The following is a 24,647-nucleotide window of genomic DNA, read 5'->3' as shown; positions in this document are numbered from 1 at the left end:
GTCCTTCTGAAGATGTATCATGTAAAACCAAATTTCTGAGAAGCAGTAGAAGTAGATAAGCTCTTTGTCTCCTCACTTCATTGCTCTGATAACACCAACAACGATTAGTGATACACTAATGTCAAGTCAGCTGTGTACTTGTCACACAGTGTGAGTACATTCACAAATCTTTAGCATAACTATTTCATGCACACTTAAAAATAAAGGTCTTTACATGACAGGGAATGAGAAAGTATCATTACATACATCACAACAGAAATTATTTAAAAGTGGCCCACGTAGTACTTATCATTAAGTGACCTGTTTGTCAAAACAAAAATGTAAAAGCTTTATTCTTTTGTTTTATATTGGTTCACACATTTTTTTTCTAATCTTTCACATTCTGGGTTTTTCATTTACATTTTGTGTTTTTTTCCTCTTCAATAAATTGGTGGTTTTGATGGCAAATAAGATATGTGTGGTTTGCCTGCTAGTTTAACTGGGAGAAATGGAGAAGAGCAGTTTTCAGTTATGTCACATTTAGCATAAGATCAAAATTTGTGGAGTCACTTGCTCTTTGCCATTCAGTATTAATACAGTTTAAAGGCCAAAAGATTACAAAGGTCACGCTCAAAATCAGCAGTTTTAAACATTTTTAAAAACTCATGTACTTTACAGCAAATTTTGCCGCGAGGAGGTGGAATTATGTTTGGGGTGATCACATACGTCTCATGGTGAATCACCTGCTGGCCCCAAATTATGTTGAGCTGAGACATGATATTCCAAGTGTGACGCAGTGCTGACCTGCAGCAGCAAACTGTTATAATATAATGCACGTGTGCCTTAGTGTGGATCTCTGAAAATACTCCACTTTACTCGATTTTACGTTTTCCTCTCTGTCCAGCCAAATGGGGAGCTGTTTGTGTAATTAATTAAAAACACATTTGCACTATCCATCTGCTAATGAGTTCTAAATATGAGTACAGTAGTGAGCAGCAGATCGCATTAGATGTCATCTTTAACGTCCAGAACTATTCCATCTTTTGGGGCATCCATGCTTAAGGCTACATATACTTATGAGTAGATAGATAGATGGATGGATGGATGGATGGATGGATGGATGGATAGATAGATGCTTTATTGATGCCATTTATAAAAATATAAAATGTAAAATTATATATATAAAGAAAGAAGAAAACATTTACATTACAGTACAGTACACATGTGGAAACTGGTGGTATATAATAAATATGAAGAACGTTGTGAGTCTAGAAAAAAGTGTTAATAGTTGTAATAGTGCAGTGTGAGAGTGTTATCACCTGTCACACACAGGTGAAATATTGTATAATGTTATTGTGAATGGTATGAATGATCTCCTGTAGCGTTCTCTGTGACAACAAATCTGAACGAGTCTTTTAGAGAATTAGCTCCGCTGACTCTGTATTGTGTTGTAGAGTGGGTGAGGCGGATTGTCCATGATGGAGCGCAGTTCCATGGAGTCAGTTCCTCACTGACTAAAACATCTCCAGTTTGTGTCCAATGATAGCTCCAGCTTTGCGAATTGATGCATGAATACAAAGGTTATGTATATGTGAATAATTCAAATAGGTAATAAGGAATAATATTTTTCTCTTTCTGCACTTCGCTTAATGTTATGTTTGGCTTTTCCACAAGCACAAACAGTCTGTCATAGTTTATATTACTAACAGAATATTATCAATTTTTTCCTTTTCAGAAGTGAACGAATCATAAATTTCTTTGTGAGCCCACAAAGCAAGTAAAAGCTCCAGTGTGCAGCCCAGTCCCATGTACTGGTTGCCTGGAAACCTAAATGGCAAAACTAAAAACTTGCAGCCATGGTAACTGTTAGTAATGTGATTATGCTACTTAACCACATAAATACGGGGTAAGGGAAAGGATTGAGTATATCATCATGTCGAACAGTGTGTTTGAGTTAAAAATCAATTGGCCAGTGTAGCTAACTATATTGCAACATAACTTATGAGATTTGAGTCTGGTTAGTCGTTTTATTTTCTTCAGCATGAGATGACATATTGTCCCAGCAGTTGTGCAAGAGGTTTAGTGGCTTTCCACAGACCGTTATTTGCGCTCTTTTGTCAGTGATTCCTCATACATGTGTATTCCTGATTCTGAAAAAGTTGTCTGTCATCCAAACACATTAATTAATCTGCCTAGTAAAAACCAGTAAACAGGTGTCATCTTGGCTGATGTGTGGAGCAGTGTGAATAGTGCATTCCATACTGAGTTCAAGAAAAAGTCAATAAGTGTTTTCTGAACCTTTTAGATTACCACACACACACACACACACACATGCAAAAGCTAACAGCCCAGGCATGAAACATGTCCTAGACACATGTGATACTGGCTTGTCCAGCTTTGATCTTACTTGCCAATATTAGTGATCTTACTTAACTCCCTGCTTATTGAATAGAAGACTGCAGACCATAAAAACTTCCATTGTCTCAAATACATTTCTGTTGGAATATTATTTTTTTTCATTTAAACTGTTTTGTTGATTAAATCTAAATTAGTGTGTGTGTGGGGGGGGGTATAAACCTGCATATGGACAAAGAAAACCAAAGAAAAAAAGAAAAGAAAAACCCTAGTGAGTTTTTATTTATCTTATTGCCCTTTTTTTTTTTATCAAAATGCCCTTTTGCCATTTTGACATCCTAGCATGCTCAAATGTTATCATTTGATGTGAAAGTAGTGTTTGTCTTTAAATATCAAAATCTGACTTCAGTAGATCAATCCTCTTAGAATTAATAGAATTAATGAAGACAAGAATCTGGATTATGCACATAAAGTTATAACTTGTTTATAACATCTCAATTTTATTAAAAGTCAAAGAAATATAAATTGCATCAATTGGTTTCTCCTTTCTGAGTGCAAGATATTTCACTCTTATCAGATGAAACTGCAATAAATATTAACATAGAGTTCAAGTACTTTTACTTTTACAGAACCTGGACCCGAGTATGGTGGCTCTGAATTTATGTTATGGAAATTTTTGTCTTGGAATTTCAAGCTAAAAATGTAGGTAGTTAATATTCAGCTTAAAAAAAAAAAAAAAAAAAAGCTCAACAGCTTGTATTTATAAGTCCGTGAAAATATTATTCTCATGAAAAATCAGGCGATTGAAATTCAGGGAATACATATGATGTTTTCATAAAGAGAAAAAAGACGTTAATCATGTTAATGAAGTAAATCAATGAAATAATTTCCTATATTTAACCATTGACTGGCCTTTTGACAAGACAGTTACAGGCGGATTGAATCGTGTAATGGGTGTATGGCATGTGAAACATTGTTGTATAAAGTACCCAAAAGCCATACTTGAGTAAAAGTACAGGTATTTTGTTAGAAAATGACTCATGTAAAAGTTAGTCAACCATTATAATTCTACTTGAGTAAGTCTTAAAGTATCTTAAATAAACTGTACTTAAGTATCAAAAGTAGTATTTTCATGAATGTATTCAAGTATGGAAAGTAAAAGTAGAAGTAAATTTAAAAAAAAAAGAAGCAAGACTGTAATAATTTGGAGAATTATGAATTTTATTCTGTATTGCTTTCTTTCTTAAACTTCTCAATAAGTGCACCACCAAAAAATAAGACTTGCATGAAAGAAAGAAGAGGCCTTTAGAACTGTATTGTAATGAAGTGTACAGTATCAGTGTTTCCATACATGTGCATTTGTAACTAAGGCCATGTCCACACGTACCCGGGTATTTTTAAGAAGGGAGATTTTTCTCTGTGTTTTGACCTTTCGTCCACATGCTAATGCAGTTTGAGGTCGTTGAAAACGGAGCATTTGGAAAACTCCTTCCAAATGAAGATTTTCCAATACTCCGTTTTCAGTGGTGTTGTGTGGACAGGGGGAACTGAGATTTTGACGAATTGACATCATTGTCTGTGTGCCGGTCCTTGATTTGACGTCAGCTTTGTTTATGAAGATATTTTGTGCAATAGCAGACTTATGTAAACTACTGACGGTGTTAACGTTGTTTCCTGGACTTTTTACATGTGTGCACATACACGTGCAGTTACTCACACATTATGTTCATGAACAGAAGGGCCAGAATGTAATACGGAGCTCACTGCTGCTACATACAAAACTCTGACAACGCACAGAGCGATGGCGGTTTTGGACGAGACCCAGTCAGATTTCTACATTCTATAATAAAATTTTCGCATGTCAAGGGCATTGCTTTCCCGAGACCGGAACCGGTAATAAAGTTTTGTCTAGGCTTCTGATTTGCCAGGCCCCTGACAGCACTTAACAGAGCATTTTGTGTTTTCATGTGGACAAAGATATTTTTACCACGTAGGTCGTGTGGACAGAATTAGAAAAAAGCAAAGAAAAATCTCTGTTTTTAAAAATACCCAGCTATGTGTGGACATAGCCTAAAGTCATCACTGACCACAAACTTCCTTTACCGCAAATTTGGACAGGTTTTTTTGTAGTAAGTAATGAAAATGCCGAACAGAAAATGTATCGGAGTAAAAGTATAGAATTTGTTTCAAAAAAGTAGTGAAGTAAAAGTAAAAATTGACAGAAATATGAAAACTCAAGTAAAGTACAAAAACACTCCAAAAATACTTAAGTACTGTAATGAAGTCATTTTACTTCGTTACTTTACACCACTGATGTGAAATATACATTATATTATACTAGACGTATCGGGAGGGAGGAGGAGGACATTTAGACCCTCCAAAGTTTCCTCTTTTCTCTTAGTTTTGATTAACTATTTCAGTGACTTTACTAAAGTGTCATGGTAATCCTAAATAGGCATGGAAATATGTTTCTTCAGACACTGAGTTTTAACTTTGTGATACGTTAAAATTAAGTCCAAAAACCTACCTAAGTTCTTAAACCAGTACTTACAAATTTTACAACAAAGGAAAACATTTCTTAGTACTTTTCTTGCTATATTTTTTTGCGATACTTTTACAGTTTTTAGATTGATGGTATGTTTAGTCCAAGACCTAGTGAACTAGTATTGATGCATTCTTTGATAGAGACTTCAAAATACTTCTGTAAATCGCTCTAGATAAAGACGTTTACTAAATGCCATGAATGTAAATGAGAATGTAGATATTTTGAGCAGGGTAAGAGAGTAGGAAATGCACCAGAATCTAGGTAATGCACTGTCAGGCCAGATTTCATATCTAAATTAAAGTTTATATAGAATGTATGCAGTAAATTGTCCTAAATATTAAATATAAGAAATTTTGAAATGTGTGTGTAACTTTTAAATTGAATGGGTTATAATTATTATATTATTTATAATAGATTGTTTTATACATTAAGTTAAACTTATTCATTGGAGGAGCATTGGTGAATAGCCACTCACTGGTTATATGCTGCGGAGTCAGGCATAGAAAAGTTTGTGAATTCAAGGGCCTGTTTGTGAAAAGTGGAAAGGTTTGTTTTAATTGATGCAACAGACCTTTTCACCTGTTGCTTTTTTTACCCAGGGGCTGTTTGTGAGCAGTGGCAAACTTTTAAACAAGTTGAATGGGCTTTTTTCAGATTTTACTTAATTTCTTTATACTTGAGGGGCTAGTCATAAGAAATTGTGCTTTTTAAAGTGCTTAAGGATTGACATTTTCCACTTGGAGGGATTCTTTTTGTCTGTGGACTTTCTTCTATCATCTTTACCACTGTCCACTGAATCTGGTGATTGCTATACAGTTAGTGATCTCAGCACATGGATGTCAAGAACTGTGGAAGGTCACCAAAAACATGCTAAAAATATTCTCATCTATCTGGAATGCTCTGTCTGAGCAGATAGGTAGAAGATGTAAGTAATTATGATTTGTGATTAAAAAGGATTTTTTTTTAATTGCATTATTAAAAAAAATAATGCAACAACCCCACAACCCCAATCATAACTGCTATATAACCAGAAAATTGTTCTTTGGATCTAGATTAACCTTTGCATTTGGTACTGGTTTGTTTGTTTCTTTCTCAATTTAAAACATCATAATTATTTCTGTTTAATAATATAAGTATAATAATGTTTAAGTTTCTTATTGAGGTGTATGAGTGAAAGCACAGCTGCCAATTTCTTTATTAAACACATAAAAAAAGAAACATTTAACAGATTTTTTTAGATGTAACTCAATTTTCATTTTATTTTTCAAAGAGAACATACTGCAGGTTCCTTAACTCAAATTAAACAAAAGAAAATTGGTTTTTCACCCATATTTTAAAGTTTGTAGTTAAATGATTATAAAATAACTAAACAGAAATTAAAACTCACTGTAACTTAAGAATCTAAGTGGAATAATTGGACAAAAGAATTGATAGCACAAATATTTTTTTAGTTAAATCAACTTAGCATTTCGTCTATTTAACTTCAAATATAAATTAAATTCACTGAAGTTTTACTCATTACTTTATCTTTTTAAGGAAACTGGTTTTCTAATTTATTAAGTAAATTTAACCTCTCCAGGCTGACAGTGTCCACACAATCGCAGCTGTCGAACATGCTTGGCTATTCATTGTGTGCCTCAATTAATTCCTTTGTACTGACATTGAATAGTGAGAGAACAAAGATGAAAGAAAAGATTTCACACTGGCAATACTATTTTCAAAAATCTTATTTTATGTGTATTAATCATAATTAAATTTCAAATGTACTAAAATACTACCGAATGTTCACACACAGATTTTTTCTTGTCCACCCATGTGTTAATGAATTAAAAAGTTAAACGTTTGGATTTGCAGAGTATACCAGGTAATATTTCAGTAATTGTGCTGCTGTAATCAAGTTTGAGTTACTTTGGTGAGTTTGGTGTAGTTTGAGTTTGCCTATGTGCTATCATGCAAAGTCCAGTACCATAAAGGCCCCAGAGTTTGGTATCAAATTTAACATGTTAACAAATCTAACAATTGTAGCATTTTGTGCCAAGGCCAAAACATCAATTTTGGTCTGATCAGAAAAGAGAATCTTCTACATGTTTGCTAAGTCACCAAGATCAATAGTAATAGTATGTGGCACACCGCTCTTTCAAAAAATAAATAAATAAATAAAAATAGCTTTGTGGAGTGTCCAGGCTATAATTGTAAACAGAATTAAAATAATCATATTAACAGCATTGTGAACTTTTATCTGGGCTATGGATCTCTCCAGCTAGTTCAGCTACCCTTGGCTTCTTGGTTGATTGTACTCTTAAAGACAAATCACATGATACATGAACTTCAGCACAAGGGTAGCACCAGGGTCCTGGAGGAGAATTGACTCCAACTAGCAGCAAATAATATTCAGTTCTAATATTCTGTTCTAATATTTCTATTCCGTAAAAAATGAATGGAAGGTACATCATGCTACTGCACTGTGAATGCAACGTTAGTCTTAAACAAATTTAACACTGCTGCAAAGTGCTAACATTAAGGTATAAGTGTTAAGGATGAGAACAGTGTGGGGGGAAAAGCCTACAGAGACTAAGCTACAGAGATAAAAGCTATAGGGAAAGAAATAAAAAAATATTTGGGAAATTCAATGACAGTAGAGGAGAAAAGTACACAGGATTCCATACTGTATTAAAAGAAACGTACTGAGTAAGCATGTGAAAAGCATTGTTTGAATGCTGTGGAAGCATTTGTAGCATTGCAGGGCAGCCCGTCTGCCGCCACACACACTCTGAGATCTCCATTTTAAAATGTTTATGAAAATGAGTGCCTGAGCCAATGACAAATAAATGTAATGGATCACATGATCATCCATCATGCTTAAGAACTATTCCACTAATTCTCACAACAACTATGCTTGACTCTCCCTTCCTCATTTTAAACACTCCCTTTCACTTTCCATAAAGAACAGAATATATAGCTCTCTCTCCTCTATACAAGGGATTCTCAAACTTTTTGCAGCCAGGGAACCTTTTAACTGGTGAAAAACGATCAAGATTAAACATATTGTTTAAATGCACCCATTAATATTTTGGGTACTTTGGGTCAGAGCCATAGAGATTGTTAAACTTGACTGCTCTACTCACAGAACACATTTTCATTAGATTGAAGTTCATTATTTCCAGGTTGTTTTTTTGGGGGGGTTTTAAGTGAGTAGTCAAATAAGCTTACAATGAAGAATATTACCCAAAACCCTCCAAACAACATGCCTCCCCCACCCCGGCTCTACTTTATGTACCCCAGTTTGAAAAACTTGGCTTTACACTAATCCCTCATTCTACATTCCTTCTCCATCCCTGTATATCCTTCTCTCATGGTTCATTTTCATCATTTACTCATTCTGCTTTGAAGGAGCAGCATACAAGGTCCCACTCTCTCTCTTCAAACAACCCCCTGTGCTCTCCTATCATCTCTACCCCAACAGATCCATAATGCTTATACAAAAAAAGGTATAGGTTTTTGGTATTTTTGTGACCTTTAATGCAGCTGACATTTACATTAAATATTTTAGTGTTAGAACCAAGCAGCAGGCTGATAATCACTAGTTTAGTAATGTTTTCTCTCTCTCTCTCTCTCTCTCTCTCTCTCTCTCTCTCTTTTTTGTGCTTTTCTGGATGTTTACTATAGAACTCTGCAAAAAATGACTTATTCCTCTCTATGTGGCAATACATTTGCTGAGTGTGGTATTTAATTAGATTTGCTAGATATGATTTTATGATTCTGTTAATTATAGGATGTTCTTTATGTAATGACACATCAACTGTCTGATGTGTTTCGTGGGCTTCAGATGAATTGTTCTTATTTGTTATGGATAAATAAATCTTTCTACAGGATACAACAAAACATAAATTAATTTGCTTGTCCACCAGGTAAGTAAAAATCTAATGTCCAATGTTCCAGGCTAATGTTTGGTTGTATGGAAACCTAATTCACTATAGTAATGTGGTTAGCTGTTATGGTGACCTATGGTGAGCAAAAAAAGTTAACAGAGTTAGCACATGGAGATAGCACATCAGGAATGCACCACAACAAAAGTCATTGTCCAGTGAGGCGATTTTGTTCAGTTTCATCAGTGCTTCCATGTTTCTTTGTTTTCACGTTATGATTCTGAAAAGGTCATATGTGATCTCTGTATGCTAATTCAGCTGCCTAGCTGAAGCCTCTATGCGCAGTGAGCTATAGTTACAGCATTGAGCATCACATCAATGTGAAGCAGGTTTTGTATGAATGTATATGATGGCTTGTCTACTGAATCTCACTGTTCACCTGGCAGAAAAAGAGTAAAAAAAAAAAAATGCAATCTTCATGCAATCTGTTCAGTCATATTTAATTAGCAATTCAGTGGCCTATTTGTATTGAAGAATGGTGCCTTATAAATATAACAAATAAGACAGCATTTAGGCATTGTAAAAATTGAAAACTACCAAAGTCCTTAATGGAAGTAATCTTTTTATGAGAAATACCACTGCCACCATGGTGGATTTTCAATGTCACGCCCATTTTTGTGACTCTTTACATGTGAAAAAATAGTAAGTAAAATAGATCAGAAAAGGCAAAACATGACCAACATGCCATGTTTCACAGCTGGACTACTAAAATAGATCCCATTCTGCCATTCTATTTTAATTTCTTAACAAACTTGTCTCACTCTTTCTGACTTCCTTCCGCTTTCATTTTTCTTTTTACAGGACTCTGTCTTTCTCCCAGTCTTTTTTTTTCATTCTTTTGTCTCTTCTACTACCTCTATGACATACAGAATCACACATAAGACTTAAAAAAGCTAAAACACGTCAAAGAAAAAGTCCTGTAACAACAAAATACACATTTCATTATTTTTGACTCAGTTGCCAGGGCAACAGGAGATTGATGGACATGTCTGAAACTTGCAGCAAGTGGTGGCATGTGTTCTCATATGAGAGAGAAGGGCACAGATGGAAGTGACATTTCTGAACTACTTAATTGTCTTTTATGGTTATGAGATGTGATGCAAATGCTTCGAACCTGGCTGCTGCAGCTTAGGGATGACTGGATTGCACAGTCATGGAGGATTAACTGAGTTATCTGCACGACATGCAATAATGTTGTGATTGCTATCACCCCACTTGAGACAGTAAAAATTCTGCATTCAGGGAGATGAGTCATCACTAAATAACCCACAATGCCTCTTACACAGTAGCAAGACATTCAGCAAGCAAAAAAAAATCATTATAAAATGTTGACATTAAATATTGATCTTTATGTGGGCTGGAGCTTTACAGTCCTTTCACCAAGGGGAAGACCACACACACACAGGGGTGGACAAATCATGCATTTATTAGAGAGTCCACTGAGCAAGTAAAAATTACAAAATGTTAAAGCTACAAAAGTGGTCGCTAATGCAAGGTAAGAACTTATAGTATGATGAACTGCTCATCTAGTGCATTAATCCAGACTGAGGGGAATGAACAATTATATGTTCATGCAAAGTATTGTGTTTAAACCCTCAACAAAAATGTCAGCAAGTTTCTGACTAAAATTTTGGCTATACTGAAAGCTTGTAGAATTCTAATGTAAGACTCATTAAGTCTAATTAAGCTGACTAGTGAGTCCTGAATGGATTGCAACTACTGCTGCCACCACTGTGTTTTTTAATGTAACACCCCCTTTTGTGTCTCCTTGTATATGTGCGGCCTCATTCAATACTGAAATTAAAAACAGTAACAGAAATAGATCATAAAAGGCAAAACAAATGACCAGCATACCATGGTACAACTGGACTACTGAAATAGAGGTAAAAACCTTTTATCCTAAAAATCTTTTTTCTTTTTTTTACTTTACTAATGTAAAACTAATTAAGACTAATTAAGCTGACTAGTAAAATTATTATACTGTCAGTCAGATCCTGTGTCTTCTGATGTGTGTAATGGAGCAGTAGGATTTAGATATTCAGAAACCCATTAATGTGCAAAGAAAGATCATATTTCTTTTAAACATACCTACATACCTTTGTTTTATCAATATGATAAGAGTTTTTTTCTGAAAGCCCTTAAGATGAAATCTGTTTGTCTTTAGCGATCTGGCCAACTCATTCTGGTTTAGCTAGTCCTGTTTCCGTCTGCACTGCACAGCATATGAACTGAAAGACAGAAAAAAATAATTTGTACCGAATAGCCCTTATCTAACACTCTTTAATAGAACCAAAGGCATCACAAAAGAGGCCCAATATGGTCACACTAAGGACGTCTTGCAGTGAATTAGTGTTTTGTATTTCTTTTCAGAGGAAGCACCACTTTGGTCACCCTAATTATACTCTATCAATTAAAAAGAGCAATTACGGTCTACCATCCTTCATATGGTAATCAGGCCACCTGAGCAAAGGCATGGAATGACCTCAGTGATAACAAGCCATGGGAGGGAGGGAGGGAGGGAGGGGATAGAGAGAGAGAGAGAGTGTGAGTGAGTGAGTGAGTGAGTACCTGAGATTTCACAAGTATTTAGTATGTAATGTATATATATTTTTTTGGATTTCTTATGTCTGAGCAATGCAGAGTACTGTGATAGGTGCAACATAAAGAACATTGAGAAGGTTCTGATTTCCCCAGGCTAAAACTAGCATACAATAGATCAATACTTCTCACTCAATTTCTTAATCTTAGACCTACCTTATCAATTATAGCAGTATGGATCAACAACCTAACTCATTTAAGAAAAATGAGAAAGAAGTTTGTTGACTGATTTCTAAATATAACATTGGCACTATACATTGCAGAAGTACTAAAGTACAAAACATAATTCTAAAATATGTACTCTGTACTTTGTACTCATTTGTTAAATTTTATGTTCAGTCATCTATTCTATTTTATATACACAATGATAGGTTTAAGCCTCTGTATCTGTTTTTTTTCTTATTGCTTGTATTTTGGTATGATTGGTCTCTGTGACAGAACACACCAAAATCAGAGGCTCTACCAGCCATAGGCATGCTTCTCTCTTATCTTCTCTCTCCTGTCTCCATCTCTTTCTCTCTGCTCGCTACATAAACTGGCCTCTAAGTACTGAGCTGAGCTGGTGAAAAGTTTCTTTTGTTAGTGAAAAGGCTGATCTGAAGATAACACAAAAAGTTTAAAAGACTACCAAATTGAATGTTAAACAACCTCTTGTTACTACTGTGATGTTAGAGAACACAGCATGCTTGGGAAGTGAAGGAGAACTCTTTTCTTTTCACTGGAAAAACGACTCATCAGCAACAACTCATAGCAGCATTACTCATTATACAACCAGTTTATTTCATATGATGTTCTGAACAAACAGATATTACAGAAGTTAATATTTCAAATATATGCTACACTGCTGTGATTGATTTCAGTTGTTATTAAATATTTTCTTCTTCTTTTTATTGCTTTCAGTAGCATATTTTCCTGCAATTCTGTATACACAAACTCCATTTCTCAGAATCAGTCAACCAATAACAAAGGACAAGACTAAATCTGTCACAAGACCCATCAGTTCTTTGTGAAGTATCATACCTGGCTAATCACTAGTGATACTAATTACTAAGCCTTTACTACTGAATTCATTTATTTATAAACTCTTTTTTAGTTTATCAAAATTGCTTTGCGCATCCGAGCCTGATCATCTAAAACATTACCTGTTCTATGACTTTGACTCTATATTTGCCCTTTGGAGTTGTCTGCTTTGCCACTCGCATCAACAAAACCTGCATTTACATCTAAACCCCGGATCATGCCTGGCAAGGTCAATGTGCTTATTATGTACAGCCTTTCCCAGCTCACAAACACTTCTACATTTTCCTTTCTGTCATGAAAACAGGATTGCTCTAGGGAGTAATGCTCAAAATTATCTGAACTAATGCAAATGCATAAATATGTCAATTTCCTTATGGTACTCTTTTTTAACTCTTCAAATGTTAAATATGTTTTATATGTTGGTGAATTTGATTGCTGCCTAGGCCACATTAGGAAACCTTGAAGAACTAAAAGTGACCATGTTATTATGAGTCAGAGTCAGTTTACTATATTTTTGTTTTATAATGATGCCAAAAATGAATTCATACCGTATTGTTGTTATTATTATTATTATTTGTTTTTTTAATTAATTTATTTATTTATTTTTACAGCAGCAGAAATCGTTTGGTTTTTCTCCACATAGAACACACATGTCCTCAGCATGGAAACCCCACATTTCTACTCCTTATAATGTAGGAATCCCGTCCGGCTGTTATGTGTCTTGTTTATATGATCTATATTGTAAATACAGCAGCTTAATTTCCTCTCATGTCGTTGGCATGGACTGAACACGTGTGACCTGGAAGGGCCATGCTATAATTTGTGTTACATTCAGTGTGAATTCTTATGACCTGACTGTAACATTCTATGCCCAGTTCTATACATCTAATTGCTGACCTCTAACAAGTTGTTTGACATGTACAAACAGAATAAGCACTAAACTTGGCAGTACTGGGGCTCTGTAAGACAGCAAATACTAACCATCATTTTAAATCAGTTTTATGGAGTTGATCAGCATTTCCAAATCAAATCAAATCTAAGCCTTAATTCCAACAGAAAAGGAGAAAGGTTAATTACAAATGTGAATGTGAAAATACAGAAATAACTCTTACTCTGTAATATGTGGTAATTACAAGTTACACGCTTACATACCTGGATTAAAGCCAAATCAATATATTCCACAGTCACATTTGTGTTCTTGCTCCACAGTTGGATACAAGTTAATGCTCTGAATTTTAGCACATTCTGTATGTTACTGTGATTTCTGTAATGAAATCCTGGCAGACTGTGATACAGCTCATGCTGCTAAAATACCAAGCTGTGCATGTCAAACATTTCTCATCTTGTGACCCTCATGAAAGCTATTTAAATAACCTAGAGGCAATCACATCCTGTCTTGGTAAATGGCAGATGCATTTAGAATATAACAAGAAGGAAAACTGGCCCTCATTTTGAGTCCTCAATGATTGAAATTTTAACACATGGGATGTTTTTGCTGTTTGGAATATAATAATAATAATAATAATAATAATAATAATAATAATAATAATAATAATAATAATAATAAAAATCCTCATCTGCTGGTTTATAAGAAAAACAAACATGGGAACTAAAATAGTGAAAAGTCAAAAGAATGTAGCCAGTGATGAATTACAAGATTTATGGCTGAAATTGGCCTTTAACAAAAGGCCTGTGGCAATTTTGAAATAGTACACTTGAGAAAGTTTGTTTGACCTGCAACCTGCAACTATTCCAGAAATCAATGCATTAACAAAATGAAAATTGACCTGAATGTAGGTTTGAATTTTCTCTGTGATAGATAATCTTTAATTCTTTCCCTCTTTTTCAATGCCACTGTCACTAAGGTGTAAATGGTAATTATTCAATGTAATGGTTATGTGACATTTTAAAAGCTGCTATGGTATTGTGGATAGGCAGCATGAAGAATATGGACCTATCTGGAGAGAGAGAGAATAAATGGTGTTTGGCATAAATGCAGTCCTTGTATCATGTGTAGTGGGCAGGGAAACATATGGCATATGTCATATGCCTGTCAAGAAAACAGCTAAAATTTTGCTGAAATTTTGACCAAAATTTGCCAGAATTTGCCAATAATATACAGACAATTCACATGGAACATTCTATTCTGGTCCCTTTAAAAGCCTTGCAGTGGTTGTCTGAAAAAATTACGTTGTGTAGGGAGCCAGTTTAAAATGTAATGCTCTGGTCAGGTTATTGGATAGTTATGTGCTTTAGTACTAATACTGGCTGTCAAAGTATTTGTGATGCTCCTCTCTAATAATCATCAAAAGTCCACTTATGCATTTTTTCTAACAGTGGACAAGAGTTTTAATGATCTAATAAAATACAATAACAAAAAAATGTAGTAATTCAAAACAAACATGTGAATGAATCAGTGATTAACCCACTGTTGTTGCATGAACAGATGTTCATGTGGAGTAAAGAGATGATGATGATGATGTTGATGTTGCTGAGACTTGTTTTTACATGTAGCAGGTAACTTTTACCTCAGGTGATGACACGGAGACTGATGTAGATGATGCTGACACTCAAATTGAGACCTCATTTCCCATTGCAAGCTTGCTAATAATGCTTAAAAATTTAAAGTAACTCTGTTTAAGTAGATTTGTTTATTAATGTAGACAAGGTCTTTTCACTGGTTCAGTGCTGTCTCAGTGATAAAGCCCCAGCACTAACAAGCTGACATTATTTGGCCCTCTGCTCTGATAAGTTTGACTTATCATGGCTTATCATTCTTAACATTAAGCAAAGAATTTCACTGTTCTGTATGGTGTCTGAGAAAAATAAAGGCCTATTTTAAGTGGTAATTCTTATAGCTTTACTTGTATAGGTATAGAAAATGTGAAATCTGACCATGTCTCAAGCATTTCCCCAAACTACTAAAGATGGATATAAGGATTTAGAACAGTTTAGTGGTTTAAATCAAAGCGGTTTTGCTAAATAGCCTAAATTGAGCCTACAATTAAACTAAGCCTTTAATAACTATTACAGAGACTGCCACCATCTAAACTATGCACACCTACACTATATATTTAAACATAAAAGAAACCCTAAATCAGTATTTTATGTAGACAAGTATATTAACATAGTCTATTCTAGATTATGATCTTCTCAAAAGAAGAACACAGACTGCCATTAAAGGTTTCTCATCCATGCAGAAGAAGTAGTGAAATATATAAAGTGGAAAGGTTTCATTACTCCAGGGACAGCAGACAGACAGGCAATCATAGCTGAAATCCCATATTTGAGTTTTTATAATGAGAAAAACCTGGAAAAATGTCAAAGGCCAGCCTAATATTAAAATTTACTCGATTCCTGTTAAGACAATATAGTTAATACAACAAAGGACCTGAAGGGAACAGTCAGTTTCCCCTTTTTAGTTTCACTTGTCAGCAACAATAAGTTTAAACAGTCATCAGCTTGACACATCCGTCATACAGTATGTACTGCTACACATATGAAAGCCTAAGCTAACATACCTCAGGTTCAAGCATCAGAAGCAGCAAATCGCTAATTACATGTGTTCTGATTTTTCTGACATTATGGTCTAAGTTGAGAGAGTAGAACTGCTGAGGTTGCTAATGAATTGTTCTATTGCTTAGCAATTACAGCCACTAGAAAATGGTGCAATATGGGATTAACTTGCATTAACTTGATTACAACGCTCACATCTTACTCCAGTGAAAAGAAAAATTTTGGGCTTGGACTTAATTCATGGCAGTATTTTGGCAGTGGAATTTGCTCATAACTATAAAAAACTAAAAATTCCCATGTGTTCTTTTTGAATACAAACTAAGTTACAGTGTTTTTTAGACTAACTATCAGACCAACACATAATGCCTGGGGTGTTTCGCAGCTTTACACACATGAAAAATCAGAAACATGAAGCCAATAAATAAAAAAAATTCTCAGTCAATAAATATCTCAGCCAAGCATTAACTGTGTATGAAATCAAACTGTATTTAACAATATAGGTCTTATAAGAATATGATCTCTGTAGCCGAGACCTCAAAGTTATGACATACTAAAACAAATGTTTTTGGGAAAGAAAAAATAAAATCTATACATGGTTGCCTTAAATACAGGATAATTGGGTTGTAAGATGGTCTGTTTGTAACTATATTATAGGTAAGCAATGCTGTATGTCTCCCAAAGTCATCACCACTGAAAGCCAGATATACCTTTAATTATAAAGGTATATCTGGCTTTCCACCAATCATTCAATCTTGCACAAAGAATCCCACCATTACTGTATAATTCATCACTCCTACTTTCTTCTTTGGTCAGTGTCATTTCTTTTGGGCAACAAACAGAAAAAAGAATGGTCACTCTGGTTGGTCATGCTGTCATTACATATGTTATAGGCATTCATTTTAGATACAGTTTTTCCAACATCTTTTTCTGACACCTTGGAATTTGGTATTAGATACAGTTTAGATGTTTTTTTCCCCAAGATTTTTAGATGTCAGGTCAGATTAAAGTCTCCATAAAACCCAGACAACTTCAGGCATTTTTAGTTACAATGAAACAAATACAGATCTTTTACTCTCTCCAGATGATACACAGCAGGTTGAAGTCAACCTAATACACACAGGTTGAAGGACTAGCTTAAGGCATTTTAACTATGGATAATAAATAAAACGATTACTAATTGTGTGTTCTGTGCAATTTCACAAAAGACAATAATTATAATGTTTTTAAAAATATTCCTAACAGCAGAACTGATTTCAAGGTGATTTCAAGGACACTGTTGTATCATCCTTTCATCAATAACATTCAATCAGTGGCGGGCCATGCATTTCACACCTAGGCCTTCACTGGTCTCCATCCTGAATTAATCCACCTCTATACCATCATTATGATGCCACGGCAATAGATATTAATGAACTGTTAAATAGCAAAGTAAAAAAGAAATTAGTCTACAGTATTTCACACCTCACAAGGAATAGTCAATTTTATTACAGTTACTTTTCTCAAAAAAGTCATTCTTGATGCCGTATGCAGCAAACTGCAATCTCCGGAGGACGCAGCATCCGAAATGAGACGCAGCGAATATAGAAACAATGTGCGTTGTGTCACAGGCTCTTATAGCGAACATGAATAAAATTACATTACATATAGCAAAAAACAAATGAACACAATTCAGTCAAACAAGTTTCCTTTCACTGCAGCAAAAAAAAAAACAAACATAGTCCAACCCAGGGATCTGGAATGAAGGCAAACTGAAAACCCAGAAAAAAAGAACACCCAAAAGCATAAATGGTTCTTGGAAAAAGCTTACCAACTATTTTAAAGAATCAAAAGGATTTTCTTGAAAAGTCCACCTTGAAAATGCATTGTAAGGATGTGACCAAATCGTTTTCTTCTCCTCTGTCAGCCATTGTGAGTTAAAATATATATATATATATATATATATATATAATATATATATTATATATAAATATATATATATAAAATTTAGTTTGTGCAGTTTGCTGCCTACTCCAATTATCCAATCAAAAGACGTGAAATTGCTGACGTAATCGTATGCCTGCTAGATGGCCCCAGTGACACCAACTCGAAATCTGATTGGTTAATGGAACAGTTTCATTGCCACTTATTTTAAGCATTAAAATAAATAATAAATTATTTTTATTGATTCTGAAGGCCTTAAGGCCGGGCAACACATGATGTCAGCCACTAGCTGAAATATGATTGGATAAATACTCTTATCATAAATATACACTACTGGAAGCAGCGCAACCAAGCGAAAAGCTATGAAATGTAGAGAATAGACTATTGGGAATAATTTAATACACATTCATGGAAAAATATAAAAAATATATTAAAGTGCAAGTCAATGATTTAGATCACTGCTGTTTAGGCCAGCAGAGAAGGCCTTGCTGGCCCTGACGGTCCGCCACTGCATTCAATTGATCTAGAACAATTTAAAATTGAAAACAAACCAACACTCAACATATTAAACTAATTAGATAATGTGTATACTAATATCTTAGTATACTTAGTATAATAATTTTAGAATATTTCATCGGCAAGGTGAATTTTTTTTTAGGTGTTTTTGAGGCACTGAGATTTGGCCTTAAAAACACCCATTCAATTCAAGTGAGCAATCATACATGTTAATAAACTACATGAATAACAATTATTATAGCTTTGATAATAGTGGGTTGTGCTTTTTACCAGTGTAGGATAAAAAAAAATCAGGGACACCTGGCTGTGATTTACCGACTCTTTCTTGAGAATCACTTGTCTATTCCATGGCTTATATACTGTAAATGAACCCATACTTTTTTCATTTTTTGGGGGGTAAGAACAGGCTTCAAGAAAAGACTCAAAACCATCAGAGAAACCATATCTCATATGAAAATCTTAATTAAAATAAATGAAAAAGGCAATCTATTTTAATCCCACAAGATGTATAAAAATATTAGAGCAGGTCTTACCTGTGACTGACAGTTCAGTGGTTCTTCTAACTAGAAAGTTTCCAAATGTTAATTCACAGGTGTAATTTCCAATGTCATCTTCTCTCACTTCCTTAATTGAAAGCGTATCTTTCTTCCTGACAATGCTTTGTCGCCACTGTTTGGGTCTACATTCCTTTTGGATGTGAGAAATGAGACAGACAGAGAGAAACAGTTATGTTGTAGAAAATGTCATTCATGATAGCCCTGCATACAAATTTCATTGAGCTGACATATTCATATTCAAGTTGATTTGAAGTAGGAGGTCTATGACTGACTGCAGCACAATGAGTGTATTAAAACTTCAGAAGTGACACGATTTTGACAACCAATCTACTATCACTTTTGAATGCAAAATGGGAAATTGATGTTTGTAGAATATGTCAATCATTCAATATTGAGTTTATTATTGTCACGCCAAATTCTGTGGCTCAGGATATGGAGGTACTTCTCGGGTACTTCTCTCTTACCGCTCTCTTTTTCTTTCTGTCTCTGGTCTCTCTCTGTCTTTCATACACACACACACTGTCTTTCTCTCACCTTCACTACAATCAGAATAACTGAATTCAAATATGTTTCAGTGCATAATATCCAAGCGTCACCAGAGCTGACGACAGATGCTAAACTCATCCATTTTATGGGCATTATCACCTCAAAATGTGATATAAAACATATTTAATAACAATAAAAGAAACTATAATATAATAAAATGACTGTACTGTTGAGGTAAAAGCAGATGTTAGCATATTAAACATTTTTTTCAAGCTTATTTCTTTCACTTCGCTATATAAATACTCAGTGTCACAAAACTCTTACCTTATACCATACAATCTCTGGATCCTTGCCAGTCTGGATGTAGTCATCTATGTCAGGACAGAGAATGTCCTTCCCCTTACTCAATTCAGCCTTCTCCAAATACTTCATTTTAGAGTTATAGCACAGGTCTGTGTCATTTTCTGACACAGTTAATGACATGGACACTTTCATGCAGTATGTGGAATTTCTGGAAAAAAAGAAAGAAAAGTTCAAGAAATTACTGGCCTTAATATAACCTATAATTAAAATTTAAAATAATTTAAATTTAAAAATAAAATTAAAATTGAACAGAAAATATATAGAGGTTTCTTTTTGTTGTTGTTATTGTTTTTTCTTTGTTTTTTTGTGATGATTAATGCAAACTAACCTTCCAAGTACAACAACAACAAAAAAATATAGGATTATCGTAAATCTTCAAAAAAGTGTTAGTTTTCCTTCAACACAAGAAGTGGGCAGGAGGCCAATTTTTTTAGGTCATTTAGAATGCTTTCTTCAGCAGCTTTACAGTACAGCAGAGTGCAGTAACAGCTACAATTGAATTTATTCAAAGATACCTCTCTAAACACTAATACAAGTTAAAAAAAAGTAGACAGAAGCTATAAGAGGACAAACTGCACTGGGCAGATGTGATAAGGTCTAGCTCATGGGGATTATGCTGGATAACAGGAACAGTATACTCAGATATATAAATATGCCATTCCATAGTTCATATCCATCATTTAATAAAAAAAAGCATGGTCTGAGCATGGTAGGTTAACACCAATATTTTAATGTCCTCCTGGTGTTATGCCTCTAGTCATTTGTCCTCATACTTTCCAATGTTCCGATCCCCTGCCTTCTGCTACATCACTGCATTCAACCACCAGCATTCTAACCGTGTTTACTGCAGAAGACTTTTTCAAATACAATGCAATGAAAACTTTTGTTTTCAACAGTGTTGCTGTTTAATGCAGTGACTGAAATTATTCAGGCGGCATCATAAAAAGTTTAAAATCTCTAGAATTTTTGTAATGTTTCAGTTCCAGCCTTTTAGTCATTGTGCCAACCATGTTCAGGACATGACTACTACACATATAGTCCCATACCATCATCCATTCTGTAACTTGAATATGCCCTGCAAGCAAAATGACAAGTTTATCTTTGATCATCTTACTGAGGGACATGAGGGAGGCAGCACACACAGCTACACATTAAATAAGACAAGCACCCAGCTTCAGATTATGCACTTGAAGAACTCTGTTTCATTTCAGTAGTTGGAATAAAAGTGCTTTATGGTATTTGTTCCAGAGACTTGAGAATAACTAAAGGTTAAAACTATAATATTCATAGCTTCCTCTTTAATTCTCTCTCATTTCAAACACACCTGATAGAACACATCTTTATCTGTTTCTGCTTAACAACTAAGTAAATGTGACAGACATTGGCAACACTTTACATTAAAAATACATGAATATTTATGCACTAATACCTGAATTAATACTTAAAAATATGAAATAGTGATGAGTTATTTATGAGTACTAATCACAAACTAATGAAGAGATAACCTTTAGTATAACGTGAGACGTATGAATTCATGCATGAATAATTGTCATACCTGCTCTTTAAGAAAGAATATGAATTAAAAGTGCATAATTTGTAATTGGATTATGCTGGATAAGTTTTATAATTTACACTGGAGGATTCCTTATCAAATGTAGAAAGACTGCAGATTGCAGATTTCATCTCATCCCATTTTCATCCTTCTCTAAATTTCTCTCTTTAAATCCCATAACTAGGGCTTGCTGTTTTACCCAAAAAAGTGAAATGAAAACAGTAATATTTATTTATTTAGCAGATGTTACTATCAACATTCAACATTTAAAACATTAAAAGATTTATACAGTATTATACAAGATTATTTTTTGATGTTTTAGTCTTTTATTTACTTGATTTTGTTTACTAACCCCTACATGTTCATTAATACATTAACTAAGAAAGATCTACCAACATGTGCTTGTAGGTGGTTGTTACTGAAGCATGAAATCTTAAGACCCATGTTGCAATTAAGGTTAGTTCTAAGTTAATTTGTGATTAGTACCTGCCTTTAGTCACCATTAGCTTCTATTTAAGTAAGTATTTATTTAGGTATTAGTACATGATTATTCATCATGGGAGTTGACTCCCAGGTCCTGGCTTAGTAGTCCACAGCCTGCCAACTATATCTCCTCTAAAAATTAACTTCCCATTTATTTAAAATAAGAAGAGGTTACAGGGGTAACAGAAATACACTTCTAAGTACACTGTTCTAAGTAAATGTGCTAGCATATTACCATACTAGCCAATAAGCCTGTGTTGTGAGACATCACTCAGTATAATGGAGAACATAGGATTTAAAAAGAACACTGAGATATACAGAACTGCCCTACTTCAAACATGACTTAAAATTCACAAGTTTGCCAAGTATTTACACCAATGTATAAAATAAATCAAGTGCGAAAACTAAGAAAATAGAAACATCATTCCTTTTAAAATCCATGAATTGTGTTTGGAATAGGTCCTTTCTGTGCATTTTTAAAAATCTTGTTGGAGTGGACATGCCACTGAGATCTTGCAGCCCTGCACAACACGAAAGGTTGTCAAAGCATTTGACACTGTGAGCAGATCAGGCTTGTGGCAGTAAATAAAGTGTCTCGGGTGCCCTCCAAGTGCAACTGGGTGACTCAGCATGGTACTAGAATCAGTGCGGTCAGGTCAGGCTCAACAATGACCTTTCAGAACTTTTCCAGATTGACAATGGCATCAAACAAGGCTGTGTCCTCACTCTGACACTCTTCAGCATCTTTTTCAGGATGATGCTTAAACAGGCCATGACAGACAAAGATGTGGAAGATGTGCAAGTTGCAATCTACATCCGTTACCACTTTAATGGCACACTAGTTGCACACACAGAAAGGGCCCTACAGCACCTTACACCATGTTTTTCCCCACCCTCCAAGCATACTTATTGGAGACAAAGAGCTGAAGACAGTCCACCAGTTCACCTACCTAGGTTCAGTCATATCTTCAGAAGTGGACAGTTCCCTGCCAGACCACTGGAGGGGGTGCTGGCAGGTGAATCACTGGAGCCTGCATTGTCATGTGCCATGCCTTCCCCATTGTTCTCATTCCCGCCGTGTCACCTGTTTCTCATTAGCCCTAATGTTTTGCCCTATATATAGGGATCCTTTTGTATCTGTCTTTGTCTGTCATTGTTTCTATTTTCATTATTATGTCTTAGTTATTATGTTAGTCTTCCCCATGTCTCGTGTTTATGTTAATGAAGCAATGCTTGTCTGAATTCCGTGAATGGGTCGGTCTCCATGGCGTGCATGCCACCTGCCCGGGGTGGGGGCGACCGGACGTTACACTAAGGTTGACAATGAGAGGTTGATATGAACTCATATGGCCGACGGGACAGAGGTGCATCAAAGAAAGGGTAAAAGAAAACTGTCAAAAGACAGCCCTCAACCCATGCAACATAAACCCCCCTGAAATGGACAAAATCTGCATTTAACCATAACCTGTGGTGGAAGATCATTACCCAGGCTATTTCATTTGAATCCTCCCACACTGCAGAAGGAAGGAACAGGGACCTGCTACCACCTCAACTCCATCCCAGATCTTCACATGCTTCACATGTAGCGGTTGAGGCCAGAACTGCCTCTCACAAATCGATTTGTCCAGTCACATGCGCACCTGCATCTTCATTCATGAAGCCAAGACATGATGATGATGGAGTGGACATGCCACAGAGAACTGGCAACCTTGCACAGCACAAAGGTTTGGGCAGAATCTACTTCTTATCAGCCATTGTAATGCACAGCTTTTGTTTCATTCTACTAATAAAGGTCTGAACTGATCACACAATTGTTAATATTCAATTATTGTACTTTAATAATGGTGAATGCTTTAATTAAGTGAAAATGGAAATCTAATACACATTCATATTATTTTGTTGTGTTGAAAATGCATATTTATTAAGATTTCACCATGTCATAGGATATTGAATTTGAATTCTATGTGATGCTAAATCTGTAATAGAAAATAGCTTTATTCATTACAGTATTTCTAAACACCAGAGCTGTGGGTACTTTAATTCATGAGGAATTAGTTAAAAGCAGTAAATATTACCTGACATTTTCTTTATATTACCTACCTCTCCTTCCATCTATAGATGCACACTAAGGAAGGAGAACTTTTCATCTTTTGGATAATGTTGACTAATTTGAATTTGATTAATACTATTTATTATATATATAGTATTTATTTATAATACTATTTATTGTAGTATTTTATGATTTTTATACCTGACTGCTATTTCACCATAAACTCATCAGGTATATCACAGCATTAAAGCTGCATTATTTTAAGCATTCTACTGCACTGAATTCCAATTACAGTGGCTGCTCTGGGCACTGTTCTGCTGGAAAGCCCTGAGTCCTGCCATTGAGGCCCAACCTCACAATTTATGGGACTTACAGGATTTGCTGCTAATGTCTTGGTGCAAGAAATCATAGCACGTCCTCAGAGCTCTTGAAGAATTCCATTTAAGTTTCTGAACCATGCTTGAATGATTGTCTGTTAAGGTGTTGTATTTTGGTTTATATTTACTGACCTGTAAATGTTCAACAGAAAGCATACTGTAGGTATGTAAACATAAACCTACCTTAGTAATTTAACATTTATAAACAAGTACAATCCATGACTGTCATTTGTCACAGTTATGATACTGTAGCCAGGTAATTGTGCACTCACAGTACTGCTTCAACATAGATGATATGTACTGCTTGTTTTCTAGAGGAGACAAGCAGAGTCTGCCTCTGACATTCTCATAACATCAATATGAGAATAATATCATTCCCTCTGTTTGGCAATGCGGGCTGTCGG

At 34.9% G+C, this 24,647-nt stretch overlaps 1 protein-coding gene across 5 annotated transcripts in view; it reads right to left on the bottom strand.

Moving 5' to 3' along the window:
* Nucleotides 1-24,647, bottom strand: part of il1rapl1b (interleukin 1 receptor accessory protein-like 1b) — a 309,636-nt gene that overhangs the window by 167,147 nt on the left and 117,842 nt on the right. For all 5 annotated transcript variants that reach the window (XM_058382346.1, XM_058382342.1, XM_058382344.1 and 2 more), the window contains 2 exons: nt 19,743-19,929; nt 18,909-19,062 (listed from right to left, as the gene is read on the bottom strand). In XM_058382346.1, the coding sequence (XP_058238329.1) occupies nt 18,909-19,062; nt 19,743-19,929 (341 nt within the window). The remainder of the gene's footprint in view (nt 1-18,908; nt 19,063-19,742; nt 19,930-24,647) is intronic.

This window comes from Hemibagrus wyckioides, linkage group LG27 (genome assembly GCF_019097595.1).
Source record: "Hemibagrus wyckioides isolate EC202008001 linkage group LG27, SWU_Hwy_1.0, whole genome shotgun sequence".
NCBI lineage: Eukaryota > Metazoa > Chordata > Actinopteri > Siluriformes > Bagridae > Hemibagrus > Hemibagrus wyckioides.
This window is presented reverse-complemented; position numbering and strand designations above follow the sequence as displayed.